The sequence below is a fragment of the Argopecten irradians genome, chromosome 3, assembly GCF_041381155.1.
Source record: "Argopecten irradians isolate NY chromosome 3, Ai_NY, whole genome shotgun sequence".
Taxonomy (NCBI): Eukaryota; Metazoa; Mollusca; class Bivalvia; order Pectinida; family Pectinidae; genus Argopecten; species Argopecten irradians.
The window spans coordinates 8882496-8900974 of NC_091136.1; the positions used below are offsets into that span (position 1 = coordinate 8882496).

At 39.0% G+C, this 18479-nt stretch overlaps 1 protein-coding gene across 21 annotated transcripts in view; it reads right to left on the minus strand.

Annotated features, from left to right (window-relative positions):
* The window catches only part of LOC138317487 (rho guanine nucleotide exchange factor 11-like), a 99824-nt gene that overhangs the window by 35414 nt on the left and 45931 nt on the right, over positions 1–18479 (minus strand). For 15 of the 21 annotated variants that reach the window (XR_011207768.1, XM_069259194.1, XM_069259195.1 and 12 more), the window contains 8 exons: positions 13919–14049; positions 11738–11818; positions 10648–10779; positions 7174–7233; positions 6265–6444; positions 5428–5475; positions 1195–1335; positions 543–641 (listed from right to left, as the gene is read on the minus strand). Coding sequence is in view for 20 of the 21 variants with exons in the window: in XM_069259194.1 (XP_069115295.1) it covers positions 543–641; positions 1195–1335; positions 5428–5475; positions 6265–6444; positions 7174–7233; positions 10648–10779; positions 11738–11818; positions 13919–14049 (872 nt within the window). In the remaining variant the exon portion in view is untranslated. Of the gene's footprint in view, positions 1–542; positions 642–1194; positions 1336–5427; positions 5476–6264; positions 6445–7173; positions 7234–7668; positions 7678–7746; positions 7763–7785; positions 7802–10647; positions 10780–11737; positions 11819–13918; positions 14050–18479 lie in introns of those variants that run through there. The other 6 variants (XM_069259192.1, XM_069259188.1, XM_069259196.1 and 3 more) reach the window with 6 other exon arrangements.

The window sequence follows — 18479 nt, forward strand, 5'->3', positions numbered from 1 at the left end:
CCTTGTCTGAGTCTTGGTTATGTAGGCAACAACAAGGAGATCTAATTGTGGAAAACAGGGCCGTTTTCGTTTATTCAGAACAACCAGTTCGACCGTTAGTTAAAGTAATTATTTCAAGTATAAATCCTGACGGACCTGCAATTTTTGATACAGGCCTGTGAGGGCTTTGCCAAGTCTCGTCTGAAAACAATGTAAAATCACCGGTCCGTCAAACGAACAACTAGGTCCAACCAGTCAAACCGTATAATCGAAAATGGCCCAGGCCAAGAGATGTAAATTCAAGGGAAGTAAATCAGTTATTGCTTAAATATACCGTTCAATGTTTGCCAAATGAATGCTATTGGAGATAATAGTTGTAAGTAATGATATAGATCAATAGCTTTATCCAGCTTGTACTAAATGGAAATCACAATATAAACTTAACCACTGAATCAAGTGAATGATCATTCCCCCCCCCCCGTCCTTTATATTCTGCAGCAGTAAACTTCTAGTGACTGCCACGAGAGCTAGGTGTGACTGTGTATAGGGGAGATAACTCTTACCCGTGCATGTTCCTCATCAGATTCAAACTCGTCGTCCTCCATGGCTATAATGAATCGCTGAGGGTTTTCAGCTTTACTGGTATTATTTACATTGGGATCCTTAAACAGACAATATCACACATTATCAAACGTCAACAATACTCGTCAAGTCGTGTTATTTAACATTGGGATCCTTAAACAGACAATATAACACATTATCAAATATAAACAATACTCGTCAAGTCGTGTTATTTAACAATCATGAAATCCTATTCCTTATAAGCAGCTAGATGACATTAACTAACCGCTACCTTGGACTTTTCATTGCTTTTCCAATCTTCATCGTATCAACATGTTACAAATATTAATAATATAATTAGGTTCATCAATGATACAATATAAAATTTTGAAAATTGCCTCAAATTACAGATTTAAGAACAGGTCACAATTTTGTCCTCCTTTGATAAAACCACTCTAAAGTTTCTGTTCTCAAAGTTATCTCCCTTTGAACAAGACAACAAACAAAACAGAATCAACCAGTCAGCCAATAATACCAAGTATGGAAGATTACTGGTACAGATACCATGTATGGATGGTTACTGGTTCAGAAGATATGCTCCATAAAGAAATCATAACCATATTCATTACAAAACATTTGATGATTAAAACCTACATCTACATTTGTGGCTAAGTCTGTCTCCTCGCTGAGACGGGAGTTGGCAGGATGTGTAGGTGTGGGTGATGCGTTGGGACTGTGTGAGGGCGAGTCGGAGAAACTACCACCATCTACTGCTGTGCTCGGCACCGACGTAGACTGAAATAAAGGGAGATCATTCATCAATTAATCATTCTCTGTTAAAGAGTGCACCTACTTCTGAAATTTCATAAACTTATTACTGTAATCTAGAAGTTACAAAATGTATAACATTATATATATAACTCATAGACAAAAATAGTATTTATTTCCTGCTTTGATGACTAAATTTCTAGTTTATCACAACAGAGTCAATATATCACCACATTTCAGAGGCTGTGAGGACTGACACAGTTCATTAATTTTTAAAATGAAACACATATAGAGTTTTAATTTATACATTTGCAAAAGCTGAAATAAGTTTTTTTCCTTGCCAATTATCTCTTTCAGCTTTATGACAGCCATATATAATTGAAATGTTCAGGCAAATAGAAAGTTACATCCATCTGTAAATAGGCTGTTGTTAAAAAATGAGCACGCAAATTTTATTGGTACCATATCAAAGATAATAACTCAGAGCAATCAGATAATGTCTTTAAGAGATGTTCTCACATTAAAAATTCTCTAAGTCCATGTTACAGTAGCTTATATCTAAATGTCATTTTACACCTCAACAAGATTCAAAACGACCCAGACTTCAATGCATATCTTCAGGTAAAATTCAAACACTCTGCTAACCCAGACTGAAGCCAGATTGCCTGCAGGTGGCACTGATTTGAGTCCAGGATTGGCACACAAAAATCAGCCCCCTTAGGTATCAGCTTTAAACATGCATAAAACACACAGGGGCTTGTAAACATGCCAGAGTCAGTCCACATGAGGTGTCTGACATTGGGATGAATTTATACAATTCAGACTTTTAAAATAAATTAACCTAACACTCACAGACCCATTATGCGAGGGTTAAACTACAGCCTCTCCATGTCATTTCTCCTATGTACAATAAGTAACAATAACACTTTTACATGCATGGAATCTTTTCCTCCCCTGATACCACCTTCCCCTCCCCTGATGCCACCTCCTTCCAACCTTTCCCTTCCCCCTGATGTCACCTTTCCGTTCCACATTGTCTTCTCTTGAACTCTCTTAAAGCCACCTTTCTTTCCCCCGATGCCTACTCTTCCAAACTTTCCCTTCTCCTGATGTCACCTTTCCCTCCCCTGATGCCACCTCCTTCCAACCTTTCCCTCCCCTGATGCCGCCTTTCCCTCCTCTGATGCCAGCTTTCCCTGATGCCACCTTTCCTTTCCCTGATGCCAACTTTCCCTCCCCTGATGCCACTTTTTCTTCCCTTTACTCTCATTTTTCCCTCCCCTCTTTTCCTTCCCCTCTTCCTACCTTTCCCTCCACTGACGCCAGCTTTCCCTCCCCTCTTCCCCTCTCCTGATGCCAGCTTTTCCTCGCATGATGCTACATCCCTCCCACCTTTCCCGATGTCATCTCACTTCTCTTGATGCCCCCTCTCCCTCCCCTAATGCCTGATTTCCCTCTCAAGATGCCACAGCCCTCCCACCTTTCCCGATTCCACCTCACCATAATGCCACCTTTCCCTCCCCTATCACTACCTTCGTGTGCTATCCATGACTGCTAGTGGTCCATCCCTATATCAAACACGTGCCTAGTGTACTAGGTCACATGTTTACCTGCCAGAGACACATTACCTGTACCTTGTTATGTCAGGTGTATGCACAGGTAGGTCATGCCTGACTGGCGGTTACACACCGCTGAACACGACTATTACATGCACTGTGGTAACTGTCCTGTAACTCTATGACACAGGTTAAATTAAAGTCTGTTTATCAATATCCTTACTCGCCTTGTTAAATATATACTCTCCACTATAATAGTATATGTATATGACTTACTTCTCCCCATACTTACATCCTTTTAATTTAACACTGTAGTGTTTGGTACAATTTCAGTCAATTGTTAATAAATTCCTGTTCTTTTATTACAGAAACATATTGTTATTTTGTGTACACTAAACCTTTCAAAATCAAGAACATACTATATCTCTTAGCTTAAGGACAATGCTAATATATTATCACACAAATATGCATCCCCCTCCAAACTACATATTAACAGAAGAAAAAAAAAAGTTTATTAATATTTCACCGATTTTTCTTTTGTCTCGATAAATAATAAACATCAGTAATTACAAAACCTTGAATGTCATTTTATATAAGGAAACAGTCTATATAGGGTCAAATATATGCTGTAATTTCAAACTTGAAGAAGTTATTGCAGACAGGAGTAAATATTATAAAACAGGTAACTTAAATATTTTCAATATTGTACTTGACCCTGAGCACAAGGAAACAGACATTTCTTCCTTATATACCTGGGACGATATGCTTTCATTTCATCATATAGCCATCTCTATGCAATGACTGTCACAATCCTAATACAATGACGTAAATAATTATTTCAGGGGCTTTAAGGTTCAAAAGATTTTCATTGTTTCAGCAAAAGCAAGCATTAAGCTATCTTGAAAAGCAAAATGTTTATTGCTTGATTTATTAAGTAAAAGAAATTCAACAGTGATTAAATGTTAGGTAAAACAAGAAACAAGTAATTAAAACAAATTAGTAATCAGTAGACATCCCTGTAATATATCGTAATCCTAAACTAACCAGGAGTTTGAAAATTTTATTTTCAGACATAAACGAAATCTGAACAAAAATGTCACAAATCCATAGAATGTGAATTTTACAGATTCTGGACAATCACTGACCATTTCCTACCATAACATACCCTGGGTTTCCATGCCATACTGGTCAGTTCTACATGGTGATATACATCACTACATAGGAATATACAGTTCTTATACTAGTAAACATTCCACATACTTTTCTACATCTTACATCAATTCATACAAATTATCAAACTCTCAAATTATACCATACTAATCTTTCAATATTATCTATTCACCACTTGAATTCTATAGTATTCTGAAATCTTGAGAGAAATGCTTCAATAGGTACAGGATCTGTCAACTGTCAATCTCTTCTTATGATGTACTGTTACACTTCCTTTCTTTAATATTCAGAATGCTAAATCATGTCCTATAACTTGATGCAAACAAAACAAGATTCATCTCAAAACAATTTAACAAGGTAAAACAATGGGATTGGGTGAGATGAGAACAAGCATGCCATATTTCCTGGGTGCCTTTTGTGACTGGAGTATGCTTCCTTTGTCTTTATGATATAGATAAAGCGAGACAGAGCCTCTTCATTGGAGGCACCCTATCTTTACACTCGGTGCAATTTACCAACATTTGTCTTGGTGGTTTGATGAGATGCCATCCATTGTCCCTTAGTCACTACAACAACTTGCCATATTAACGTTTGAAGGACTATGCGAAACATGACACATCTTTTCTTTCGATGACAGTGAAACATGCCACGTTAACCCCCTCAGTGATAAAGAAATAGATGTTACATTTAACTAGCCAGCGACAAAGGGAGAGATGCTACATTTTGTATATCGTGTGACTATGAAACATGCCACATTTAACCCCTCAGTGACAAAGGGAGAGATGCTACATTTTGTATATCGTGTGACTATGAAACATGCCACATTTAGCCCTTCAGTGACAAAGGAAGAGATGCTACATTTTGTATATCGTGTAGACCAGTGACAAAGGGAGAGATGCTACATTTTGTATATCGTGTGACTATGAAACATGCCACATTTAGCCCTTCAGTGACAAAGGGAGAGATGCTTCATTTTGTATATCATGTGACTATGAAACATGCCACATTTAGCCCCCTCAGTGACAAAGTGAGAGATGCTACATTTTGTATATCGTGTGACTATGAAACATGCCACATTTAGCCCTTCAGTGACAAAGGGAGAGATGCTTCATTTTGTATATCATGTGACTATGAAACATGCCACATTTAGCCCCTCTGTGACAAAGGGAGAGATGCTACATTTTGTATATCTGACTATGGGACATGCCACATTTTGCTTCCAGTGACTATGTGAGACATGCCATATCTTATTCCTTATAGTGACTATGTGAGACATGCCACTTTATGCCACCAAAGTGGCCTACAGACCCACTAGGGGATGTGGAGATCGGTACAATATGTTACAAGATACTTAATGTTAGTTGCCATACCAAGCACACGCAGTCACTATTACCTTTTTCAACTTATTAAACATCCGTCGCTTGGTACTTGACATAATACGCTACAACAAACATGGTGACCACTGGTCAGCTACACCACACAGACGAGACTTAACGTCGACACGTTTAGACATCATTGTTAGAACAAACAATGACAGATAAAAGATATTTTACATAATTATACGTTAATTTAGAAAATGAAAAAATAAAACAACAAATTAATAGAAACTGAACCAACTAAATTATTAAGTGCTTGTTTTATGTAAAGTAAAATAAAACGCTGGTAGCAACACATAGGAATTGGTTATTTGGGAAAGAATACAATGATCTGCAATTTTTACAAGTTTTGAAGCTTAAGGATTCTTACAGTAATGAGATAGAGTGAAAATGTGTGTTGGAGGAATTCCTAGGGAAAGATCATAGATGCAATGTTTTACATGGTGCCGTAACTTCACAATTCTTCATGGCTTCTCTGGACATGTATAGAGCCTGAGATATAAGGCAGTGTAAGGGAAGGGGGTAGGGTATCAATATATGGTCAATGTGTGTTGTTTTTCAGATAAGAAAGTCGTCTGACAAATCATAAGCTTCTACAACTGATACAAAACATGCAGCTACCAGTCTTTTCTTTCACTAATTATTCTTCATCTCCATTTTATTTGGTTTATGTGTATAATGATTTTTGAAACTATTTTACATTTCATGAAACATAAATAGAAACTAAAATAAACAAAATGATCATTAGTACAGAACAGATGATAAAGTGCGAAATGTTCCAGTAAGGCGTTAATTAAAGCATATAAGGATGTGTGGGGATTCTAATGGCAACACAGGCACTAGGCACACCGTACCTCAGGACTAACACCCGGTCGCGACCCAATCAAATGTGAGCCCGGATCTCGGCTTCGAGACCCTGCGTCGGACTGGGAGCGCGAGACTCCAGCTCGAGCCTCAGATGGAACTTCCTGTTCACTGGCATAAACTGCGACGGGTGTGGACCCTGTTTTCATATGTTTGGGTCCACCTTTCAGCTGTGACAAAAGTATAGCATACATAATAGCTTTTTCAAATGTCGCAGTAACAGATTATGGCTAGTTCATTCACCACAAGTACAAGTATTCTCCTCTATATTCCCTTTTTTCAATAAGAAAGTACCCAAATGCCTACCTTCCAATTTTCATATACGCTCTCAAACACTCTCACAACCAAAATCCATTTTGACAGTTACTCAGCATATTTATGAAAGATCATCAAAGCTATCTCATTAAAACACATTAATTCAATGGTTTGTCATAAAAAGACTCATTAAAATGTATCCCATTAAAAACTAGCCATTAAAATACTGTAAACATGGAATTTTTCGCTAATTACGAGAAGGCCTCTTAATTGGGAAAATTTTCCCAGCTCATAATATTTTATACATGTATTAACTTTGTTGTCTAAAAGTGCATCTTTTGCAAAAACAACAACATCGTGAAAGTTTTATGCATGAAATTCGCGAATTTAAGCATTTGCGAAAATACCCACGTCTACAGTATGTGTTATCAAAAGTTTGTCATTAAAATCGTATGTTGTCATATGGCATACCATTAAAAGATATGACATTTAAGATCTTGTGTAGATGTGAGAAGAAATGCACATCACACCTGCTGTAAGTTACAACAACAGCATTGGGAATTTTTGACAGAAGTACCAGTGTAACATTACTAAATTGAAGTAATTAATTGGTTAATTTCTAGCATTATTTTGAGGCAACCTACCCATGGTGTTGAGTCTCCTGAGGCAGTGTCGGGGGAAGTCTCGCTGATCGGTAAGGGTATCTGTAAAATAGTAATATTCATAGTTACGTTACAAATCTAGCCGGATTGAATCGTCTGACATAGTTTGAACTAGACATCTAAGTACCTTGACTTCCATATGAAACAAGGAAAGGGTACAGTGTGTAACAAGATGGCATGATACGACGACTTAAGTGAAATATAGGTATATAACATCCGACACTTTTTCATGGGTAAAAGGCTAAATTACCAAATACTAATAAACTGCACATTGTCTACCAGTTATTCAGATATACCACACTTTCTATTTATCTTTTACAGTTGAAAAGGTATAACTCCAAGGGGAGATAACCAACTCACTCATTACAACAATTCTGACAACAAAGTTTACATTTCACCTCACCAAATTCTATTGCTTATTGTAGAATTGGATCATTATTGATAGTAAAATGTTTACAGACATGGAAGAACACCTACACTATATTCTGGGGGTTATGTTTGACACTGAACACCTACACTATATTCCAGGGGTAATGTTTGACAATGAACACCTACACTATATTCCGGGGGTAATGTTTGACAATGAACACCTACACTATATTCTGGGGGTAATGTTTGACACTGAACACCTACACTATATTCCAGGGGTAATGTTTGACAATGAACACCTACACTATATTCCGGGGGTAATGTTTGACATTGAACACCTACACTATATTACGGGGGTAATGTTTGACAATGAACACCTACACTATATTCTGGGGGTAATGTTTGACAATGAACATCTACACTATATTCCGTGGGTAATGTCTGACACTGAACACCTACACGATATTCGGGGGTAATGTTTGACAATGAACACCTAGACTATATTCTGGGAGTAATGTTTGATACTGAACACCTACACTATATTCTGGGAGTAATGTTTGACAATGAAACATCTACACTATATTCTGGGGGTAATGTTTGATACTGAACACCTACACTATATTCGGGGGGTAATGTTTGACAATGAACACCTAGACTATATTCTGGGGGTAATGTTTGATACTGAACACCTACACTATATTCGGGGGTAATGTTTGACAATGAACATCTACACTATATTCCGTGGGTAATGTCTGACACTGAACACCTACACTATATTCGGGGGTAATGTTGATGAACACTACTATATTCTGGGGGTAATGTTGACACTGAACACCTACATATATTCTGGGGGTAATGTTTGATACTGAACACCTACACTATATTCTGGGGGTAATGTTTGACAATGAACACCTACACTATATTCTGGGGGTAATGTTTGACACTGAACACCTACACTATATTCCGGGGGTAATGTTTGACAATGAACACCTACACTATATTCCGGGGGTAATGTTTGATATTGAACACCTACACTATATTCCGGGGGTAATGTTTGAAATGAACACCTACACTATATTCGGGGGGTAATGTTTGACAATGAACACCTACACTATATTCTGGGGGTAATGTTTGATATGAACACCTACACTATATTCGGGGGGTAATGTTTGACAATGAACACCTACACTATATTCTGGGGGTAATGTTTGATATGAACACCTACACTATATTCGGGGGTAATGTTTGACATGAACACCTACACTATATTCTGGGGGTAATGTTTGACATGAACACCTACACTATATTCTGGGGGTAATGTTTGACAATGAACACCTACACTATATTGGGGTAATGTTGACACTGAAACCTACACTATATTCGGGGGTAATGTTTGACATGAACACCTACACTATATTCGGGGGTAATGTTTGACACTGAACACCTACACTATATTCCGGGGGTAATGTTTGACAATGAACACCTACACTATATTTCGGGGGTAATGTTTGATATTGAACACCTACACTATATTCTGGGGGTAATGTTTGACAATGAACACCTACACTATATTCTGGGGGTAATGTTTGACAATAAACACCTACACTATATTCTGGGGGTAATGTTTGATATTGAACACCTACACTATATTCTGGGGGTAATGTTTGACACTGAACACCTACACTATATTCCGGGGGTAATGTTTGATATTGAACACCTACACTATATTCTGGGGGTAATGTTTGACAATGAACACCTACAACTATATTCCGGGGGTAATGTTTGACAGTGAACACCTACACTATATTCGGGGGTAATGTTTGATATTGAACACTTACACTATATTCTGGGGGTAATGTTTGATATTGAACACCTACACTATATTCTGGGGGTAATGTTTGATATTGAACACCTACACTATATTCCGGGGGTAATGTTTGACAATGAACACCTACACTATATTCCAGGGGTAATGTTTGATAATGAACACCTACACTATATTCCAGGGGTAATGTTTGATATTGAACACCTACACTATATTACGGGGGTAATGTCTGACAATGAACACCTACACTATATTACTGGGGGTAATGTCTGACAATGAACACCTACACTATATTCCGGGGGTAATATTTGACAATGAACACCTACACTATATTCTGGGGGTAATGTTTGACAATGAACACCTACACTATATTCCAGGGGTAATGTTTGATATTGAACACCTACACTATATTCCGGGGGTAATGTTTGACAATGAACACCTACACTATATTCCGGGGGTAATGTTTGACAATGAACACCTACACTATATTCCGGGGGTAATGTTTGACATTGAACACCTACACTATATTCTGGGGGTAATGTTTGACAATGAACACCTACACTATATTCCGGGGGTAATCTTTGATATTGAACACCTACACTATATTCGGGGGTAATGTTTGACAATGAACACCTACACTATATTTCGGGGGTAATGTTTGATATTGAACACCTACACTATATTCTGGGGGTAATGTTTGATATTGAACACCTACACTATATTCTGGGGGTAATGTTTGACAATGAACACCTACACTATATTCTGGGGGTAATGTTTGACAATGAACACCTACACTATATTCTGGGGGTAATGTTTGACACTGAACACCTACACTATATTCTGGGGGTAATGTTTGACAATGAACACCTACACTATATTCTGGGGGTAATGTTTGACACTGAACACCTACACTATATTCTGGGGGTAATGTTTGACAATGAACACCTACACTATATTCTGGGGGTTATGTTTGACACTGAACACCTACACTATATTCCGGGGGTAATGTTTGATTCTGAACACCTACACTATATTCCAAGGGTAATGTTTGACAATGAACACCTACACTATTATTCTGGTGGTAATGTTTGACAATGAACACCTACACTATATTCTGGGGGTAATGTTTGACACTGAACACCTACACTATATTCCAGGGGTAATGTTTGACAATGAACACCTACACTATATTCTGGGGGTAATGTTTGACAATGAACACCTACACTATATTCTGGGGGTAATGTTTGATAATGAACACCTACACTATATTCTGGGGGTAATGTTCCTGCTAACACTTCCAGCTGGTCCCTTAAGGTTTTCACGGTCTTCTCCTTCTCTAGTAGTTGGGCATGGGACTTCTCTGTGGGGTACTTCTGGTAGCCCTTCTTAAATTTCTAAACAACAAACAATAGTAAAAGTAAATAGTAAATATCAACAATTACAAATGGAAGAATTAATTTTGCCTGACTAGAAACTTTTTGTGAAATAATTTACCAATTTATCTCCAAATGAGTTCAATTATTTCATATAAAAAGAAATGTTAGCAATGTATTTATTTGATCATTGCGATACGCTGCATAACATGGTGTAGTAAATCTTGTCTTACAGGCCACCTCTGTATAAAGACTATCTGCTTAACAAGACCTTTTTAGGGTCCTAAATGACTGACAACATAATCAAACCTGTGTATAAAGACAACCTGGCTATAAAGACCACTTTCCTCTGCCCCTTGGGTGGTCTTTATAGACAGGTTTGATTATATTACACATTCATCTGATTTCCAACAATTTGCAACATTTAGATCAAATGTAAAGTGCTTCATGAATAAAGCATGTACATCAAAAAAATTAAAACAAGATCACCCAGAATTTAAAACTAGGATGAGAAAACTAAGGGGAGATAAATCAGCATTTCAAATTAGCTCAGTAGTAGCTTGATTGCCTGTGACAGCATATTCTATAGACCAATTCCTCCCATGAATGGTTTAATAACTGTTATCTCTTGTAAATACCTATTCACCATTCTGATAACATTGTTTTGTATTTCCCTGATCTGATAAAGCAGAGAAATGTGCCAGATTGACAGCAGTTATAACAATTCTCACCAGGACAATTTCAGCCTGATGCTAGAAGAATCTTAGTATTATCATACATGCATTCTCAGAGATACTCCAGATATATAGGGGAGTAAATAAAGGAAAATTGGATAGTATTCACAGGAGATAGTTTCAATATGAAATGCATCCTAGATGGTTTCTTACAGAATTATAATATATCAAAAGATCAAAAATTTAAACTTAGAATGTGTGGTCAAAAGAACAGTCGTGGCCCTAAACCAGAAAGTTTTACAAACCTCTAATTCCTCTACAGCAAGCTCATAGTACTTATGTAATTCCAACACCTTGGACTGTTTCAACTCCCAGCTTTTGTGTGCCTAAAAAAGCAAAGCCACACCCAGTACATAAAAATACTGGAAATAGCTCTACCAGTTCTCAGAGTCCTCACAATGTTAGATGTATCTACAGAGTCCTCACAATGTCAGATGTATCTACAGAGTCCTCACAATGTCAGATGTATCTACAGAGTCCTCACAATGTCAGATGTATCTACAGAGTCCTCACAATGTCAGATGTATCTACAGAGATCTCTCAATGTCAGATGTATCTACAGAGTCCTCAACAATGTCAGATGTATCTACAGAGTGCTCACAATGTCAGATGTATCTACAAGATCTCTCAATGTCAGATGTATCACAGAGATCTCTCAATGTCAGATGTATCTACAGAGATCTCTCAATGTCAGATGTATCTACAGAGATCTCTCAATGTCAGATGTATCTACAGAGTCCTCACAATGTCAGATGTATCTACAGAGATCTCTCAATGTCAGATGTATCTACAGAGTCCTCACAATGTCAGATGTATCTACAGAGTCCTCACAATGTCAGATGTATCTACAGAGTCTCACAATGTCAGATGTATCTACAGAGTCCTCAAAATGGCAGATGTATCTACAGAGTCCTCACAATGTCAGATGTATCTACAGATCCTCACAATGTCAGATGTATCTACAGAGTCCTTACAATGTCAGATGTATCTACAGAGTCCTCTTAATGTCAGATGTATCTACAGAGTCCTCACAATGTCAGATGTATCTACAGAGTCCTAAACCGTCAGATGTATCTACAGAGATGTATTACTCACAATGTCAGATGTATCTACAGAGATCTCTCAATGTCAGATGTATCTACAGAGATCTCTCAATGTCAGATGTATCTACAGAGTCCTCACAATGTCAGATGTATCTACAGAGATCTCTCAATGTCAGATGTATCTATGTCAGATGTATCTACAGAGTCCTCACAATGTCAGATGTATCTACAGAGTCCTCACAATGTCAGATGTATCTACAGAGTCCTCACAATGTCAGATGTATCTACAGAGTCCTCACAATGTCAGATGTATCTACAGAGTCCTCACAATGTCAGATGTATCTACAGAGTCCTCACAATGTCAGATGTATCTACAGAGTCCTCACAATGTCAGATGTATCTACAGAGTCCTCACAATGTCAGATGTATCTACAGAGTCTCACAATGTCAGATGTATCTACAAAGTCTTCACAATGTCAGATGTATCCACAGAGATCTCACAATGTCAGATGTATCTACAGAGTGCTCACAATGTCAGATGTATCTACAGAGTGCTCACAATGTCAGATGTATCTACAGAGATCTCTCAATGTCAGATGTATCTACAGAGTCCTCACAATGTCAGATGTATCTACAGAGTCCTCACAATGTCAGATGTATCTACAGAGTCCTCACAATGTCAGATGTATCTACAGAGTCCTCACAATGTCAGATGCATCAGTCACATACTACGGACATTGTTTAGATATTTTTGATTGTGAAAATTTTGCAAATAGATCAGCAATTACAAGGCATGTCAGGAGCAGGCAAATACACAGGATTTGACCAGATTTGCATAGCATAGCATGCTACTGTAGGTGTTTGAGAAGAGTCAAGCATACCATTCTCAGTTTCTTTACTTTTTACCATAATAGAAACATGTTAATAATGTCAAATATAGTACAGTAGAGTCAATCACCCAGGATATTTTGGATCATCAATATCTGAAATGTTTTACATTTAATACCTAAGAAATTTGAATCTGAGTAATTTGAATACATTTAAGACTTTCTTGGCACTATTAAAGACTTCATCAAACTTTATTGTTATAACAGTTTTCACTACAATTTTGAGAGTTCTAAGATTTTTTCATAACAAAAAGAACTATGATAAACTCTTCATTGTGCATTTAGCAACTTCAAAGTTGAAATATTTCTAAAAATATGTTTTTGCAAAAACCACAGTGAATGTGGTATATGAAGCTATAGCTGATTATAAACCATACCCAAAATACCCTGACCAATGAGATCTAGCTCAGTTGGTGAAGATAATCGTGTAAAGTTTGAAAATAGATCAAGATGGTGGTATTAGTCTAACAACGGTCAGGTCGGGTGTCATACTCACATTGACAGACTGAGGAGCCGACACGATTTCCTTGGAAGGGCCACGGAGATTGACACCGGATCCTTTGTCAGACGGGGACTGGGTGCCACTTGTGGGTCTGTTCAGCAAGGTCAAGGCCACAAAGGAGCCAGCTGAAATGAAAAAAAAGTCTATGTAAAATCTGGTGCATTGAATCCTTTTTCTATAAGATCTTATGTGATGCGAGTATGCATCATTTTAAGTCTTTAGAGAACATTCTGGATCATAAATGAAAAGAGTTATGATTAATTCCTAATGTTATTTTAGCTAAAAGATCTATAATCATGTATCTAGGAAACTGGTGGTTCACATGAGATTTTGATGATACTGGAAAACTTCACAAGAAACTCCACATGATGGGTACATGAAACATCACATCTATCAAAATGTTACTCGATCTAGATGTCCCATGGCTTCGAAGTACATGTTTTTCAGTCAGGTAGCCTCAGGTAGCCAGTATCAGATTCATGGATCAGAACATGAATGGGTATGATCAACTGGTTGGTTTTCCTCATGTTCCTTAACCATGTTGACCACCACAACATAGAGTGAAGGGCTAGTGGTATAATGTTAGATGTTGACCACCACAACATAGAGTGAAGGGCTAGTGGTAGAATGTAAGATGTTGACCACCACAACATAGAGTGAAGGGCTAGTGGTAGAATGTAAGATGTTGACCACCACAACATAGAGTGAAGGGCTAGTGGTAGAATGTTAGATGTTGACCACCACAACATAGAGTGAAGGGCTAGTGGTAGAATGTAAGATGTTGACCACCACAACATAGAGTGAAGGGCTAGTGGTAGAATGTAAGATGTTGACCACCACAACATAGAGTGAAGGGCTAGTGGTAGAATGTAAGATGTTGACCACCACAACATAGAGTGAAGGGCTAGTGGTAGAATGTAAGATGTTGACCACCACAACATAGAGTGAAGGGCTAGTGGTAGAATGTAAGATGTTGACCACCACAACATAGAGTGAAGGGCTAGTGGTAGAATGTTAGATGTTGACCACCACAACATAGAGTGAAGGGCTAGTGGTAGAATGTTAGATGTTGACCACCACAACATAGAGTGAAGGGCTAGTGGTAGAATGTTAGATGTTGACCACCACAACATAGAGTGAAGGGCTAGTGGTAGAATGTAAGATGTTGACCACCACAACATAGAGTGAAGGGCTAGTGGTAGAATGTAAGATGTTGACCACCACAACATAGAGTGAAGGGCTAGTGGTAGAATGTTAGATGTTGACCACCACAACATAGAGTGAAGGGCTAGTGGTAGAATGTAAGATGTTGACCACCACAACATAGAGTGAAGGGCTAGTGGTAGAATGTAAGATGTTGACCACCACAACATAGAGTGAAGGGCTAGTGGTAGAATGTAAGATGTTGACCACCACAACATAGAGTGAAGGGCTAGTGGTAGAATGTTAGATGTTGACCACCACAACATAGAGTGAAGGGCTAGTGGTAGAATGTAAGATGTTGACCACCACAACATAGAGTGAAGGGCTAGTGGTAGAATGTTAGATGTTGACCACCACAACATAGAGTGAAGGGCTAGTGGTAGAATGTTAGATGTTGACCACCACAACATAGAGTGAAGGGCTAGTGGTAGAATGTAAGATGTTGACCACCACAACATAGAGTGAAGGGCTAGTGGTAGAATGTCAGATGTTGACCACCACAACATAGAGTGAAGGGCTAGTGGTAGAATGTAAGATGTTGACCACCACAACATAGAGTGAAGGGCTAGTGGTAGAATGTTAGATGTTGACCACCACAACATAGAGTGAAGGGCTAGTGGTAGAATGTAAGATGTTGACCACCACAACATAGAGTGAAGGGCTAGTGGTAGAATGTAAGATGTTGACCACCACAACATAGAGTGAAGGGCTAGTGGTAGAATGTAAGATGTTGACCACCACAACATAGAGTGAAGGGCTAGTGGTAGAATGTAAGATGTTGACCACCACAACATAGAGTGAAGGGCTAGTGGCAGAATGTTAGATGTTGACCACCACAACATAGAGTGAAGGCTAGTGGTATATATAAAATGTTGACCACCACAACATAGAGTGAAAGGCTAGTGGTAGAATGTAAGATGTTGACCACCACAACATAGAGTGAAGGGCTAGTGGTAGAATGTAAGATGTTGACCACCACAACATAGAGTAAAGGGCTAGTGGTAGAATGTTAGATGTTGACCACCACAACATAGAGTGAAGGGCTAGTGGTAGAATGTAAGATGTTGACCACTACAACATAGAGTGAAGGGCTAGTGGCAGAATGTTGGAGATGTTGACCACCACAACATAGAGTGAAGGGCTACTGGTAGAAGATGTTCACCACATAGAGAGGGTGTGGAATGTTTGTTGACCACCACAACATAGAGTGAAGGGCTAGTGGTATTATGTAAGATGTTGACCACCACAACATAGAGTGAAGGGCTAGTGGTAGAATGTAAGATGTTGACCACCACAACATAGAGTGAAGGGCTAGTGGTCAATGTAAGATGTTGACCACCACAACATAGAGTGAAGGGCTAGTGGTATAATGTAAGATGTTGACCACCACAACATAGAGTAAAGGGCTAGTGGTAGAATGTTAGATGTTGACCACCACAACATAGAGTGAAGGGCTAGTGGTAGAATGTAAGATGTTGACTACCACAACATAGAGTGGAGGGCTAGTGGTAGAATGTTAGATGTTGACCACCACAACATAGAGTGAAGGGCTAGTGGTAGAATGTAAGATGTTGACTACCACAACATAGAGTGAAGGGCTAGTGGTATAATGTTAGATGTTGACCACCACAACATAGAGTGAAGGGCTAGTGGTAGAATGTAAGATGTTGACCACCACAACATAGAGTGAAGGGCTAGTGGCAGAATGTTGTTAGATGTTGACCACCACAACATAGAGTGAAGGGCTAGTGGTAGAATGTAAGATGTTGACCACCACAACATAGAGTGAAGGGCTAGTGGTAGAATGTAAGATGTTGACCACCACAACATAGAGTGAAGGGCTAGTGGTAGAATGTTAGATGTTGACCACCACAACATAGAGTGAAGGGCTAGTGGTAGAATGTAAGATGTTGACCACCACAACATAGAGTGAAGGGCTAGTGGTAGAATGTTAGATGTTGACCACCACAACATAGAGTGAAGGGCTAGTGGTAGAATGTAAGATGTTGACCACCACAACATAGAGTGAAGGGCTAGTGGTATAATGTAAGATGTTGACCACTACAACATAGAGTGAAGGGCTAGTGGTCTAATGTAAGATGTTGACCACTACAACATAGAGTGAAGGGCTAGTGGTAGAATGTAAAATGTTGACCACCACAACATAGAGTGAAGGGCTTGTGGTAGAATGTAAGATGTTGACCACCACAACATAGAGTGAAGGGCTAGTGGCAGAATGTTAGATGTCTTAACCATTCTCAGCCACAGCAACATGTAGAGATGGACAATAGCCATACAATGCATGCCAGACACCTTAACCACTTTGCCATCAAATTAGAGAGACGGAAGCCTCGTTGTCTAAATCTGTCGCACCTCTTGGCTATATATACATGTCACAGAGCCTGAGGTGCAGGATAAGAAGTAGAATGCTAGCCATCAGGTGGATGGATATTCATAGAATGTCAAGAAATCTTTACCAGGCGACCTAAGCAGCCCAGAGGTGTAGGAATATTGGTAGAATGTCAGACATCTTTACCAGGCGACCTTAGCAGCCCAGAGGTGTAGGAATATTGGTAGAATGTCAGACATCTTTACCAGGCGACCTAAGCAGCCCAGAGGTGTAGGAATATTGGTAGAATGTCAGACATCTTTACCAGGCGACTAATCAGCCCAGAGGTGTAGGGATATTGGTAGAATGTCAGACATCTTTACCAGGCGACCTAATCAGCCCAGAGGTGTAGGGATATTGGTAGAATGTCAGACATCTTTACCAGGCGACCTAAGCAGCCCAGAGGTGTAGGAATATTGGTAGAATGTCAGACATCTTTACCAGGCGACCTAAGCAGCCCAGAGGTGTAGGGATATTGGTAGAATGTCAGACATCTTTACCAGGCGACCTTAGCAGCCCAGAGGTGTAGGGATTTGGTAGAATGTCAGACATCTTTACCAGGCGACCTAATCAGCCCAGAGGTGTAGGGAAATTGGTAGAATGTCAGACATCTTTACCAGGCGACCTAATCAGCCCAGAGGTGTAGGGAATTGGTAGAATGTCAGACATCTTTACCAGGCGACCTTAGCAGCCCAGAGGTGTAGGGATATTGGTAGAATGTCAGACATCTTTACCAGGCGACCTAATCAGCCCAGAGGTGTAGGGAAATTGGTAGAATGTCAGACATCTTTACCAGGCGACCTAAGCAGCCCAGAGGTGTAGGGATATTGGTAGAATGTCAGACATCTTTACCAGGCGACCTAAGCAGCCCAGAGGTGTAGGGATATTGGTAGAATGTCAGACATCTTTACCAGGCGACCTAAGCAGCCCAGAGGTGTAGGGATATTGGTAGAATGTCAGACA